Raw genomic sequence first — 15,000 nt, forward strand, 5'->3', positions numbered from 1 at the left:
GTAGTCAGAGAGAGAGAGAGAGAGAGAGAGAGAGAGAGAGAGAGAGAGAATGGCCCCCTTCCTCCCTCAGTACACTTCTTCCCTATTTCCTTCCTAGCAACATCCTCCTTCTTACTTTCTTATTTTTGCCCTTTCTTTCTTTTCTTTCCTTAGTTTTAGGTAAATATTTTGTTTCTGATGATTTCTTTTCTTTTTTTTTTGTGCTTTTTGTTTTCGTTTTATCACAATTTCTTTATCGTCTTCCCCTTCGTCTGGTCTCGTTCTTGCGTTTGTCTCTCACCGCCTCTCTCTAACCATGAAGCGAAGTCACTCACCTCTGCCTTTTACCTTTCTGCCATTTGTGCTGTGCGTGCGGTATAAATCACCACCACCACCACCACCACCACTACTACTACTACTACTACTACTACTACTACTACTACTACTACTACTACTACTACTACTACTACTACTACTACTACTACCGCACGAAGAAGAACTGTTTAAAACCAAATCAAAACTGTGTGTGTGTGTGTGTGTGTGTGTGTGTGTGTGTGTGTGTGTGTGTGTGTGCTCTCTCGTTAGTAAGGTGAGACTTTACCCCTTGAGCACCTGCATCCCTCAGCACCTTTCTCTATTAATTGATGCTGAGTCAGGTAACCAGTAGGGCGGCGGCGGCGGCGTGTATGTGTGGCTGGTGAGGGTGTGGGTGGGAGGTGGGTGGCGCTGCTGACTCGGCTTAGCTTAGGTGGTGTGGGTGGGAAAGGTGCGTTGGTGGAGGTGCGTGGGTTAGTGGGTGGGAGTGGGTGAAAGGTGGATATAGGAAAAAGATGACTGATGTTTCTTGTTTTATAGTGGTGTGTGTGTGTGTGTGTGTGTGTGTGTGTGTGTGTGTGTGTGTGTGTGTTTGGTGATGCAAGAGTGAATGTTTTTCCTCCTCTCAGTCTGTGTGTGTGTGAGAGAGAGAGAGAGAGAGAGAGAGAGAGAGAGAGAGAGAGAGAGAGAGAGTTTGAGTACCGATAAAATACTAGGAATAATCCGTCGTTTCTATTCTTTTTATCTCTGTTTCATTTCCTGATTTTTTTTTTTTCTTTCTCGTGCATTTTCTTAACCAGCAAACTTTTACTTTCTATATTTCAATTTCTTCCACAGTTTTCGAAGGATTTTCATATACATAAATCCGTCAGAATAAAAAAAAAAAAAAAACAATAATTCTTTTCTTTTGGACATCACGTTAAGCTATTTTTTCCTTCTTTTCCCTAATGATTCTAACGTAAACAGCATCCAAATAGCAGCTTTTCTCACTTCTCTCTTTACTGGTCTCATGTAAGGACACGGGTTTTTTATTCTCATTTCCTATTCACCTTCACACATCTATTCAGACCTTGTATTTTGCTTGCTGGAGGATTAGGCATAAAAAAAAAAAGTTGAATATGATTAAAAAAAGAAAAGAAAATGAGACGGATGAATATAAGGACGATGACGGTGATGATGAGGAGGAAGGGAAGAAAGAGGAGTAAGGAACATGCACAAGTAAAAAAAAGAAAAAAATAAGGAAAAGAGAGAGAGAGAGAGAGAGAGAGAGTAGGAAATGAACCCGTCTTGCTCGTGTGTATGAAAGTTAAGGTGTTGCAGGTGCGCCGCTGTGTGTGTGTGTGTGTGTGTGTGTGTGTGTAGGGGACGAAGCAGGGCGACCTTGGAAGTGTAAGGACTGCCCCTCCGTCACCAGCCAGCCCGCCAGCAAGCCTTTGTGTCCACAGCGCTCAGGCCACTACCCACTCCCACAGGTTCTTCTTCTTCTTCTTCTTCTTCTTCTTCTTCTTCTTCTTCAAAACTCAGCATCACCTAAAGTACGTAATTATTTCTTTCACATTAAACAGATGTAATTTCCATTATCATCAAAACAACAATAACTGCTGCTACTACTACTACTACTACTACTACTACTACTACTACTACTACTACTACTACTACTACTACTACTACTACTACTACATCATCATCAGTAACAAAAACAACAACAACAACAACGCTTGGCTTCATGAATCACGCCTTCCACAAACCAAACTGTCGGCATTCAGTCTCTCCTCCTCCTCCTCCTCCTCCTCCTCCTCCTCCTCCTCCTCCTCCTCCAGCAAGACAACAAGCAACAGTCTCGTAACAAACAAGAGCACAATGAAATCACTCAGTTTATTTATGTCAATTAAGGAAAAAAATTGTCACTTAATACTACAGATTCTAGAGAACCACCACAGTGTCTCTCTCTCTCTCTCTCTCTCTCTCTCTCTCTCTCTCTCTCTCTCTCTCTCTCTCTCTCTCTCTCTCTCTCATCGTTTACTCAGCCAGAATTTAATCGCCAACAAAGTGTCTTGCTTCGTTGCTTTGTCAGTTCAGGATTAGATGCTGACTGTGTGTGTGTGTGTGTGTGTGTGTGTGTGTGTGTGTGTGTGTGTGTGTGTGTGTGTGTGTGTCTATGTCTGTCTGTGTGAGGGGGGGAGAGCGTTGTTAAAGAGTGTATGATTAATGATTCTCTCTCTCTCTCTCTCTCTCTCTCTCTCTCTCTCTCTCTCTCTCTCTCTCTCTCTCTCTCTCTCTCTCTCTCTCTCTCTCTCTCTCGTCTTTTTGTCAAGGGCGGCTAAGAGCGACAGTCGCCTTCACGTGCTATAATGAAGGCTATACGTGTGTGTGTGTGTGTGTGTGTGTGTGTGTGTGTGTGTGTGTGTGTGTGTGTGTGGAGGACTGGTGTTTTCTGTTTGGTAGTTTGTCTATCTGCCACACACACACACACACACACACACACACACACACACACACACACACACACACACACACACACACACACACACACACACACACACACGTGGTATTATTCTTTACGTCCTCTCAGATAAGTCTTATTATATCCCTAGAGACGGGAAACAGAGACTCATTATTCACACACACACACACACACACACACACACACACACACACACACACACACACACAGTCTTATCGTTCCCTTTGCTGGTGTTTTAGTAAGATACGTTCACTCCCCTCCCTCCTCCTTCCCCCTTCCCTAATATCTTTTTTTCTTTATTATTATTATTACTTTTTTTTTTTTTTTTTTTTTAGGCAAACATGCTTCTCAACTTCTTGGGCTTTTGTTTATGAGTTTATTTACGCAAGCAAGGAAGAGAAGAGAAGAGAAGAGAAGAGGACTGTCATCTATTGTACTCTGCAGGGTGTCTTCACTATTCCCCCCCCCACCTTCCTCCTCCTGTTGTTGTTATTGTTATTGTTGTCTTCTTCTTCTTCTTCTTCTTCTTCTTCTTCTTCTTCTTCTTCTTCTCCGCTTGTTCAGTTCAGTTTGGTTCTTATTGCCGCCGTTAGGAATGTAAACAGCAGCCGGAGAGAGAGAGAGAGAGAGAGAGAGAGAGAGAGAGAGAGAGAGAGAGAGAGAGATGATAGGGAAACGAGGGAAGAATAGTGAGGAAAAACAAAAGGCTTAAAAATAAAGAAAATAGATGAGAGAGAGAGAGAGAGAGAGAGTGGGGGGGGAGATGGCCTAACAAATGTCCGTCTCCCGATCGCTGCTTATCAGTAACTCTCCTCCACTCAGGGAAATCCGTGGTCCATCTGATTAATCCACATCAGATAAAAACTTCTAAGGTTGCGACTCTCTCTCTCTCTCTCTCTCTCTCTCTCTCTCTCTCTCTCTCTCTCTCTCTCTCTCTCTCTCTCTCTCTCTCTCTCTCTCTCTGTTCATTATTCCTTTTCTTTATTTCTCCATGTCTTTTCTTTCTCTTCCTCTCTCTTTTATCTTTCTTTCTTATGGAGTTTTCTTTTCTATTTCCTTCTTTATTTCCTTCTTTGTTCTTTTTCCTCCAGTTTTCTTTCATCGTATAATTTTTTTGTTCACTTTTCATCTTTTCTTCCTTCGTTTTCTTGTAGTTTCCTTTTTTTTGGTTTCATTCTCTCTCTCTCTCTCTCTCTCTCTCTCTCTCTCTCTCTCTCTCTCTCTCTCTCTCTCTCTCTCTCTCTCTCTCTCTCTCTCTCTCTCTCTCTCTCTCTCTCTCAAGAAATTACTTGTTAAGAGATAGTGCATATATGGAGTAGAAATTTAGGTTGTTGTTGTTGTTGTTGTTGTTTCTCCTTTTATTTATTTTTTCATTGATTTTTATTTTGTTTTGAATTGTTTTTTTTTTCTTGTTCTTGAGATGACTGACCAGGATAAGCATGTAGGTAATGTTGTTTGTGTCCTTGGGAGAGAGAGAGAGAGAGAGAGAGAGAGAGAGAGAGAGTTGGGGCTGGGCTGTAGTCTTGCGGCTCTTCGGGTTAGAATAGGATGGAAGTAGAGGAGTAAGAGGAGGAGGAGGAGGAGGAGGAACAACTGAAGGACAGACAATGCTGACAGAAATGAATGATGGTGGTGGTGGTGGTGGTGGTGGTGGTGGTGGTGGTGGTGGTGGATACGATTACTGTAGGGAATAATCACTTGGAAGGAAATTTTTGGTGTTGCTGCTAAGAGAAGATGGCGGTGGTGGTGGTGGTGGTGGTGGTGGTGACTCTGGTAATGACCGTATGTGAGTTTTATTTGAGTAACTCTTGGACTGTTTTGTTGAAAGGAATTTTAGCAGGAGATCCTATTTTTTTTTTTTTTTTTTTTTTTTTACATTTATTCATTGGTTTATGTATTTTTTTTTTTTATTAATTTATTCTCTTCATCATGGGAACAGTCTTGTAAAGGTCACAACATCTATTTTTTATTTATTTTACTTATTCATTTGTTTATCTATTTATGTATTTTGTTTATTTTTTCTCTTGTGAACAACCCTGAAAATCCACACCTTTGACCAGTTCTTGTTAAAAGTTATTGAAAAAAAAAATAATCACCATAAAAATGATAATTCTGTCTGCCATTTACTACATATTTTTTTTTTTTTCGGGAATTATCAATCACTCGAGACAAACTTAGAAATGTAAAGAAATGGTAAAAAATATGTATTCTTTTTTTCATGGATAACTTTTCTGTAGATACTCACGAATACTTCACGCATTGCTTCTGGCGCTGCTAATTGTTTCGTGACGCAGTGGAAGGGTTAACAATACGAACCATGATTTGTTCCCTAACCATAAACTACAAATACAACAACAAATAGAGAGGAAAAAAAAAAAAAAAAAGTACAATGGCAGGTAAATACAGTACGGTGTTGACAGGAGACGTAATGGCGGCAGGAGTGGTGGTGATGGCGGAACTCTCACAACAAACACCACCAGCACCACACACTGGCCACCTCTCTAACACACACACACACACACACACACACACACACACACTTCAGTGATAACCCGCCAGTAACAGGAGTAGGCAGTGAATGTGATGATAACAACAGTGGCAGGTAGAATCGTAGTTGTGATGGCGGCGGTGGTGATGGTGATGGCGGTGGCGCTGGTGGTGGTGGTATGCGGCAGTAACATTAGTGGTGTACGCAGGTAACTAGCATGGCGGAGACCAAGGAAGAGGAAGAGGAGGAGGAGGAGGAGGGAGGAAGAGGAAGAAGAACAGTAGAAGGTGCAGGAGGAGGACTGGTGTTGTGGCGTTGGAGGATACTGAAGGAGGAGGAAAAGGAAGGAGGAAGACTAATAATGGTGGTTAGGTTAGGTTAGATTAGTTGTAGAGGAGGTAGTGATGGTGGTGGAGGTGGAGGTAGTATTAATGGTAGATTGGAAGGTTCAGGAAGAGGTGGAGTATTAGTGGTGGAAGAGGACTGATGGTGGCAGCAGTAGTGGAGGAGGTGGAAGATACAACAGTTCCACATATATAGACGTTTAATTTGGCAGGCTGGATGTTGACAGTGTGAGCGAGCCGTGCCTCCCTGGGCCTCAAATATAGTGTCGCCACCAGGGGATACGTGGCCACGGTCGTTCACCTGCCCCTCTGAGCCCTCGGCCGCCCATTGATTGACTCACTACCTTCACTCACCCCATTAACAAAATATACAACAAAAAAATGACGTCTTGAGCCCTTAAACACCCATTGATTGACTCACAAGCTTCACTTCCCCCATTAACCAAAAATATAAAAAGAAGTGACGTCTTGTTGTTAATAATCTCTAGCAGTTAGTTTTTCTTATATTTATCTTTTGATGGTAATGTAACTAGGGATTCTCAGTCATTTAGTGAAGGATTAGATGAAGTTTTATTTATTTATTTTTCATATGTGTGTGTGTGTGTGTGTGTGTGTGTGTGTGTGTGTGTGTGTGTGTGTGTGTGTGTGTGTTTGTGGGTTGGTGCGATATGTCATCTAATCTATACACTTTTGTTTCCTCAGGTAAGTGTTGGTGCAATGTGGGCGTGAACGTGACAACAGGTAACGTGTTAGACTTATGTGTTCACTTATTACGATTGCAGGAGGAGGAGGAAGTGAATGAGAAACAGAGAGAGAGAGAGAGAGAGAGAGAGAGAGAGAGAGAGAGAGAGAGAGAGAGTAATCAGTGTCGCAGGTGAGTCGTGACTGACGTGTGCCTTCTCTGAGATGTCACCTGGACGGTCACGTTTATTACAGAGAGAGAGAGAGAGAGAGAGAGAGAGAGAGAGAGAGAGAGAGATTGACAGGCAGACGGGCAAATACAGAAGCAACCATCCATAAACGTAAAATTGTCTGTTCCGGTGTGTGTGTGTGTGTGTGTGTGTGTGTGTGTGTGTGTGTGTGTGTGTGTGTGTGTGTGTGTGTGTGTGTGTGTGTGTGTGTGTGTGTGTGTGTGTGTGTGTGTGTCCTGAGTTGAGCCTGATGCACTTGTTCCACACCTGCAAACACCTGTCCCACGTTCAGTTTCTCATACTGTTCCGCTGTTGTTGTTTGCTGTGTGTGTGTGTGTGTGTGTGTGTGTGTGTGTGTGTGTGTGTGTGTGTGTGTGTGTGTGTGTGTGTGTGTGTGTGTGTGTGTGTGTTTATTTATATTGGTACCGGCCTACGTTTTTTTTTTTTTTTTTTTTTTCCTCATAATTTACGTCTTTGTTTTTTTTTTTTTCTTGTTTATTTTCTATCTGTGTGTATGTATATTTTTTATGTGAAAATGTTTATTATATTTTTCTGTTATATTTCATAATTATTTCGTGTATCATCTTAATATATTTTAGTTGAATCGAAATATGTTTTAGTTGATTTTTTTCTTTTGTATCACTAACTTATATATTTATTCATTTATTCATATATTTATTCATACGTCATTGTCATTGACGTTCATCCCCACAACTATATATCTAAGAATAATTATGTATATATTTTCTTGAAAACTCCACTAATTTGCATCTATTATATTCATTTCCTTGCAAATATCACTCCACTCCTCAACAATGACTGACTTTTTGCACATCCTAACAGTTACTCACTCCTTCCCACCTTAATTATCCTCCGGTGCTCACCTTTATTTGTGACGCTAAGACGACGCTGGTGGTGTTGGGGTGTTGTCTCTTTGTGAACAGGGAGAGGGTAGGTAGCAGCCTCCGTGCCCCTGCCCCGTCTTACCCCGCACTGCCCCGCCATGCTCCACCCTGCCGCCCGACCCCAGTCCCCACCAGGTCCGTCCTTTCGTCTCTCTCTCTCTCCCCCTCCCAGCAGCACCGCCAACACATGCTGACGAAGCCACAGTAATTTCCTCGTGTGACAGTGGCTTAAGTGTATCTATAACCTCCTCCTCCTCCTCCTCCTCCTCCTATTTCTTCTCTTCCATCACCTCCTCTCGGTATCAACTTGTTATCTCTCCTCTTCCTTCTCCTCCTCGTCCTCCTCCTCATATTCATTAGTATTATAAATATCTTCCTTTTTCTCTCACTTTTCTCCAATCATACAGTCCCTCCATCATTCTCTCCTTCCCCTTCTTCCTTTCTTTCCCTCTTTCCTTTCTTCTTCCGTACCGCCCTTCCCTGTGTCTCTCTCCCTCTTCCTGTTTTCTCCGCCTCCCTTCCCTTCCTCCATCCCTCTCAGCCCCCCCGCCCTATCTCTCTCTCTCTCTCTCTCTCTCTCTCTCTCTCTCTCTCTCTCTCTCTCTCTCTCTCTCTCTCTCTCTCTCTCTCTCTCGTCTTTCCTTTAACCTCGTGTTCTTATTTCTAACCGTCACCTTTACCGGGGGCAGCTGGCTAACACCCCTCCTCCTCCTCCTCCTCCTCCTCCTCCTCCTCCTCCTCCTCCTCCTCCTCCTCCTCCTCCTGACTCACTGTGCACTTATTCATGTAGGAGGTGAAAAAGATAAAGCAAGGAAGAGAAAGAAGAAATAAATTATACCACCGTGTGCCAAAAACTTTTAAGGAAATTAAATCAGTGAAGAGCAAGACACTGAGATACTGAGATAAGAGAGAGAATGAGAGAGAAGAGAGAGAGAGAGAGAGAGAGAGAGAGAGAGAGAGAGAGAGAGAGAGAGAGATGGAGGGGGTGGATGAGTGTGCTGAAGACGAGGGTGTGTAGGAAGGAAATGAGGAAAGTGAGGTGGTGATGAGAGAGAGAGAGAGAGAGAGAGAGAGAGAGAGAGAGATTATGGAGAGTGCAGATTGAAAAAGCATAACATTATAAATTGCAAGACAAAAAAAATAGTTGTGTGTGTGTGTGTGTGTGTGTGTGTGTGTGTGTGTGTGTGTGTGTGTGTGTGTGTGTGTGTGTGTGTGTGTGTGTGTGTGTGCCTGTGAATGTGCGGTGTTTGTTTTGTTTATTATCTTGTTTGCTTGTTTGTTTTGCTAGGCGGCGTCACGTTCTCACTATGGACTGGTCAGGGGGAAATGCCGCAGGGGTCAACAGGGGTCAATTTCTGGGGTCACGAGCAGGGGGCAACAGGCGGTGCTTGTGTGCCTTATGTGGCCTGTGTGTGTGTGTGTGTGTGTGTGTGTGTGTGTGTGTGTGTGTGTGTGTGTGTGTTGGGATGATTGTCTATATATAGATTAATTTTATCAGTAGGTTGTTCTTGTGTGTGTGTGTGTGTGTGTGTGTGTGTGTGTGTAACCTTTGTATAAACGTGTGGTTGTATATACCCATCTCTGTGTCTGTTTTTGTGAGGAGGCAGTAAGTCAGCTGTGTGTGTGTGTGTGTGTGTGTGTGTGTGTGTGTGTGTGTGTGTGTGTGTGTGTGTGTGTGTGTGTGTGTCAGCTGGGGCCGTGACTCATCTCCCAGTCTGACGTCAGGAGAGCGTCAGGCCACCATCATCATCTCAACCACCAGCATCCCTTACTACATCCCTCCCTCCCACACTTACTCCTCCTCTCTCTCTCTCCATCTCTTACTCTTTTACTCACTCCCCTTAAGACCCAGAGCAGCCACGTCATTGTAGTAGTAGTAGTAGTAGTAGTAGTAGTAATAATAGTAGTAGTAGTAGTAGTAGTAGTAGTAGTAGTAGTAGTAGTTGTTTTGTTATAGTAGTAGTAGCAGAAGTAGTAGTAGTAGTAGTAGCAGTAGTAGTAGTAGTAGTAATAGTAGTAGTAGTAGTGGTGGTGGTGGTGGTGGTGGTGGTGTAGTAGTAGTGGTGGTGGTTCTAGTTGTTCGTTGTAATTTTTTTTATTTATTTTTCTCATTAATTTTTATTTTTTTCTTGCATCTCTTCATCTCCACAAGGAATAAAGGTTAAACTGTTCTACCAGTCCTCCTCCTCCGCCTCCTCCTCCTCCTCCTCCTCCTCCTCCTCCTCCTCCTCCTCCTCCTCCTCCTCCTCCTCCTCCTCCTCCTCCTCCACTTATGATTCACAAACTTTAACGACTTGAGAACAATTAGATGGTAATTAGAGAATGGACTTCTTACGTACTGAAAGGAGAGAGAGAGAGAGAGAGAGAGAGAGAGAGAGAGAGAGAGAGAGACGCAAATGACGTGCATGGCGTAAAGAGGAGGGGAAGAGGGGAAAGGAGGGGTCAAGAGGAACAAAACTAGGAGTAAGAGGAGGAGGAGGAGGAGCTTGAGTGAGGGGAGGAGCAAAGGGTTCGTGGAGGGAGTGACCGGGGAAAAGGGAGAGACAGAGTGAGGGAGAGAGGGGGCGGTGAGGCGAGACGTCGTATTTTAGAACCCCAAAACCCTCATCGACCGAGGAGTACCCTAGTGATTTTGTGGTCGTCCCAGGTACACACACACACACACACACACACACACACACACACACACACACACACACACACACACACGTCTATTTTCATGTGGTGTGGTTGGCTGGGTGTGTGTGTAAGCTTAATTCACTCACTCCTTCACTCCCTCACTCGTTGTCTCTCTCACTCCACTCCTTGTTGCTGCATGGTGTTGATGTGGTGGTGGTGGTGATGGTGGTGGTGGTGTATGAGGGGATTTATTCAGTGAGTCATGAGGGGTAAATGTTGTTGCTACACATTCACTCTTGTTCTTTTTACTACTACTACTACTACTACTACTACTACTACTACTACTACTACTACTACTACTACTACTACGCTTGCTTCACATTTTTTTCTACTACTACTATTACTAATACTACGACTACTACTACTATTATTACCGCTTGCTTCACATTGTTTTTTACTACTACTACTACTACTACTACTACTACTACTACTACTACTACTACTACTACTACTACTACTACTACTGATCCGATTATTCACGCTGGTGACATCACAAATTACAGGACAATTGGCTTATTATTGATTTGTTTGTGGTTTGCGGTCTGTGTGTGTGTGTGTGTGTGTGTGTGTGTGTGTGTGTGTGTGTGTGTGTGTGTGTGTGTGTGTGTGTGATTAGGGCGTGGCGTAGGGCGGTCATTATGGTTATTATGTCTTATTGTTGCTGCTATTATTATTATTATTATTAGTAGTAGTAGTAGTAGTAGTAGTAGTAGTAGTAGTAATAATCGTTAGGACGTATTACTTATGTCAATGAAAAGCAATAGTCTTCCTTTCACAATTAATTTCCTATCTTGTTTTATTTATTTATTTTTATTATTATTTCTACCTGTTTCTCTTGCAGCTTCCTCCTCAGTCTGTGTATATAACTCTCCATCTCTATATCCATCTGTCTATTCATCAGTCTACATACATACATATATGTTTCTTTACGTTCCTGTCTGTTATGTCTGTCAATCTCATTACTTCCTTACCTACCCACGCATGCATTTGTCTTTTATCGATTTGTCTCTGTGTGTGTCGGTCTATCTATCTGAACATTTGTCTTTCTGCATGATTTTCCATTTACCCATCTAGTCCTGCATCTATCTGTTTATTGATCTATTTATCTGTTTATTCACTGTTCTGTCTGCCTGTGTCTCCTAATTGTGCATCGAGAGGGGACAGGCGAGACCAAGACGTGAGGTGGTGGGCGAGGCGAGGGTCTTGGCGGTGTGGGCTGCGGTGGACGGCAGGACAGTGGCGGGAGGCGGAACGGACGTTTGCTGGGTGAAAGCTGTGTGTGTGCCCGCGTTCGAACCCCCGTCTGTAAGGCATGACAGCCGCAGGGGATATTAGACAGCAACAATGTCAGATGTTTACTGGCCTGTTTGGTTTCACTACAGCGTTTACTGTATTGTTAAAGAAAACTAGTTGTATTAAGGAAGAGAAAGAGAAAAAAAAGTTGATTTACTGAGAGAGAGAGAGAGAGAGAGAGAGAGAGAGAGAGAGAGAGAGAGAGAGAGAGAGTCATTATTCACACAAGGTCCATTACCAGACAGACAGACAGACAGATAAACAAAGACAAAGGTTAAGAGACGAGTGATTGGCAGTTTTCAGTATTAATTAACCCAACCAATCTTTCAGGTCCTCAGTTAATGCATTTTATTTATCAGTAATCAGTAACATCAATCATCGTCAGCATCAGTATCAATTACAGTCATCGTGGAAAGAAAGTAAATAGATTTTCATAATTTTCCTGATTAATGTCGATTATTGTTATTATTATTATTATTATTATTATTATTATTATGATGATGATTATGATTATGATTTCTCACTTTTAAATGTCCTTGTCACGGGTCAGTACACTCTCTCTCTCTCTCTCTCTCTCTCTCTCTCTCTCTCTCTCTCTCTCTCTCTCTCTCTCTCTCTCTCTCTCTCTCTCTCTCTCGCGAAGCCACACACACACACACAACCTATCGGACGCGTGCATCTGTTGTGATCCTTGTAACGGCCGCTCCTCTCCCTCCTCTCTCTCTCTTTCTCTCTCTCTCTCCTCACCTGTCCTCACCGTGTACCCGTCTCCGTCCCGCCTTATTGCCCTCCTTCCTCTTCTTCCTCCTTCTGCTCACATATTACATCACTCGCTCCTTCACCGCCTCCGTCACTTGCTCACCTCGGCAGGATTGTGTAGTGGTGCCTGGAGGTGGAGAGCGAGTCGGTGTTCAGGGGTTGTGATGGGTTCTGCGGGGTTTGTGCGGGGCGGGGCGAGCACGTGGTAGGCGGCAGGATAGCAGATGGACAAGACGGCAGCCTCCCCTCCCTGTCTTTAACTGACACGCGGCTTCACCTTTGTTACTACCTACTTGTTCGTTCTTTCTTTCTCCTCTCTGCTAACCTAACCTACCGACTTTCTTAACTTTACTTCATTAATACCTCTTTCTCCTCCTCCCCTGACTTACTTAACCTACCGTAACTTAACCTGTCTATTTTCTTTTTCTCTTCTAACCAATGCTAATCTAACAAGCTGATTTAACCTAACCTTACCTTCCTATTTAACTTCTCTTCTAACTAACCTCATGACTCATATTTTCTTCTAATCCAACCTACCTTACTTCATTACCTTACCTTACCTTACCTTACCTAACCAAACAACCAACCAACCAACTTCCTTCCTTCCTTCTCTTCTAACCAACTTAACCCAACTTTCCTACATATTTTTCTCTAGCGTAACCTCCTTCCCTCTCCTCTCTTCTCCTCTCCTCGCTTCTTCCATGTTTCCTTCCTTCCGATCCAGTCTTCCTGAACGCTTCCTGCACTAACACCTGCCCATGCATCCTGTTACATCAGATTCACTTATATTAGATTAGGGAGTTGATATAGATAGTATTGTATTAATGTATGGAGAAACAGCACATGGAAGGTTGACAATGTGGTGGTATAGTGGTTTTTGTTCTTTGCCCGTTGTTGTTCCTAGCTTTGTTATCAGTGTTGTGTGGAGTCGTCGTCGTCGTCGTCGTCGTCGTCGTCGTCGTCGTCTCGTCTCTCTCTCTCTCTCTCTCTCTCTCTCTCTCTCTCTCTCTCTCTCTCTCTCTCTCTCTCTCTCTCTCTCTCTCTCTCACGTTTTGAACTTAAGGGTTTCTGTTGTGATGGCGGTTCACACACACACACACACACACACACACACACACACACACACACACACACACACACACACACACACACACACACACACACACACACACACACACACACACACACACACAGAGAGAGAGAGAGAGAGAGAGTTTTGGGTCCTCTCATCCTTCACACACACACACACACACACACACACACACACACACACACACACACACACACACACACAAAGCTTCTCTTGTGTACACGTCAGGACTCAGGGTGTGTATGTGTCCTCAAGTGGGACCCTCTTCTTGTGTGTTTGTGTGTGTGAGAGAGAGAGAGAGAGAGAGAGAGAGAGAGAGAGAGAGAGAGAGAGAGAGAGAGATTATCATAATTATCACTTGCGCACAGTCCAGATAAGGATGACGTGTGTGTGTGTGTGTGTGTGTGTGTGTGTGTGTGTGTGTGTGTGTGTGTGTGTGTGTGTGTATTGAATTGGCGTTGTATACAGCAATTATCTTCAAGGATACGCACACACACACATACATACATACATACATACATACATACATACATACATACGTACGCACAAATGTTCATGTGTGTATGCATGCACGGTTAACTATGAAACAAAAGGATAACCTGAATATACAAGAGCAGAGGAGGGAAGGAGCAGGGAAACTTGTAATTGGGCCAGGATATTTTTCAACGGGGGACAGTGCTATACTTTGCACGGATTGGAGAAGTGGGTGGGAACTTTGGAGGTGAAGAGAGAGAGAGAGAGTTTTATTTGTTTATTTATTTATTTTTTCTTGTTTGAGGAAAGGAAGAGGGAGAATATATTTTTGAAGATAGTATCAGTTTTTGACCCCCTTCAGTACCATGACGCTTTTCCATATTCACTCTGGTTACTATATGGCGGTTTTTATACACCTTCAGAAACGCATGTGGGGGATGAAAATAATGAAGACTGGTCATTAATCATCTGACCTCCATAGACACTTTTGCTAATGTTGATAAAATGGTCTAATCGTACACAAATCTCAACGTAAAAAAAAAGTGTCTCAGTATTGAAGGAGTTAAGGGAGAATATGTTTTTAAAGGTGGTATTTTTCTATTGTTTCTTTCTTTCAAGTTGTGTATCGACAAGTGGATTTTTTTTTCATGGGGAAGAACCAGACCGGGATTTTTTTTTTTTTCCTTATTTTTTATAGGGTGATGAAAAGGACGAGATGTAATTCTAACGTGCATACACAAGATTTTGGAAAATGAATAACAGGCTGGTTTATTTATTTATTTGTATTTATATGTATCTCTCTCTCTCTCTCTCTCTCTCTCTCTCTCTCTCTCTCTCTCTCTCTCTCTCTCTCTCTCTCTCTCTCTCTCTCTCTCTCTCTCTCTCTCTCTCGAAAGGGCAGGACAGTGATCCCTTAAGTGGAGTGGACAGGAAGGATATTTTTAAAGCATGAAGCTGAGGACGTCTTAAGATAGAGGGAGTGTGTGTGTGTGTGTTTTCCAAGAGAAGAGAGAGGCTGGAAGTGTTTATTAAGGAAGAGGAGAGGGGAGGATAGGGGAGGAGGCGAATGAAGGGTTAGTTGAATGGGGGGGGGGAGACGTTGAGTGCCAATCTGAGGGCGGGACGGAAGAGGCTGACGTGAAGGAGAGGTCACAGGGAGGTCAGGGAGGTGTCAAGAGGCCGAGGGAAGGTTAAGAACAGGTCGTGGAGTGAGGAAGCGAGAGTGAAGGACAGAGAGACCCAAGAGGAAGGAGGAGGGATGAAAGGATAGGGCGAGGGTGTCAAGGTGTGGGTGGAGGG

General features: G+C 43.3%; 1 protein-coding gene across 11 annotated transcripts in view; it reads left to right on the forward strand.

Annotated features, from left to right (window-relative positions):
* Positions 1–15,000, forward strand: part of LOC123516259 (WW domain-containing transcription regulator protein 1-like) — a 136,861-nt gene that overhangs the window by 22,149 nt on the left and 99,712 nt on the right. For 6 of the 11 annotated variants that reach the window (XR_006678135.1, XM_045275501.1, XM_045275497.1 and 3 more), the window contains exon 2: positions 7,446–7,541. The exons of the other annotated variants lie outside the window; for them this stretch is intronic. Coding sequence is in view for 5 of the 6 variants with exons in the window: in XM_045275501.1 (XP_045131436.1) it covers positions 7,446–7,541 (96 nt within the window). In the remaining variant the exon portion in view is untranslated. The remainder of the gene's footprint in view (positions 1–7,445; positions 7,542–15,000) is intronic. 11 annotated transcript variants of the gene reach the window in all.

This window comes from Portunus trituberculatus, chromosome 40, assembly GCF_017591435.1.
Source record: "Portunus trituberculatus isolate SZX2019 chromosome 40, ASM1759143v1, whole genome shotgun sequence".
Taxonomy (NCBI): Eukaryota; Metazoa; Arthropoda; class Malacostraca; order Decapoda; family Portunidae; genus Portunus; species Portunus trituberculatus.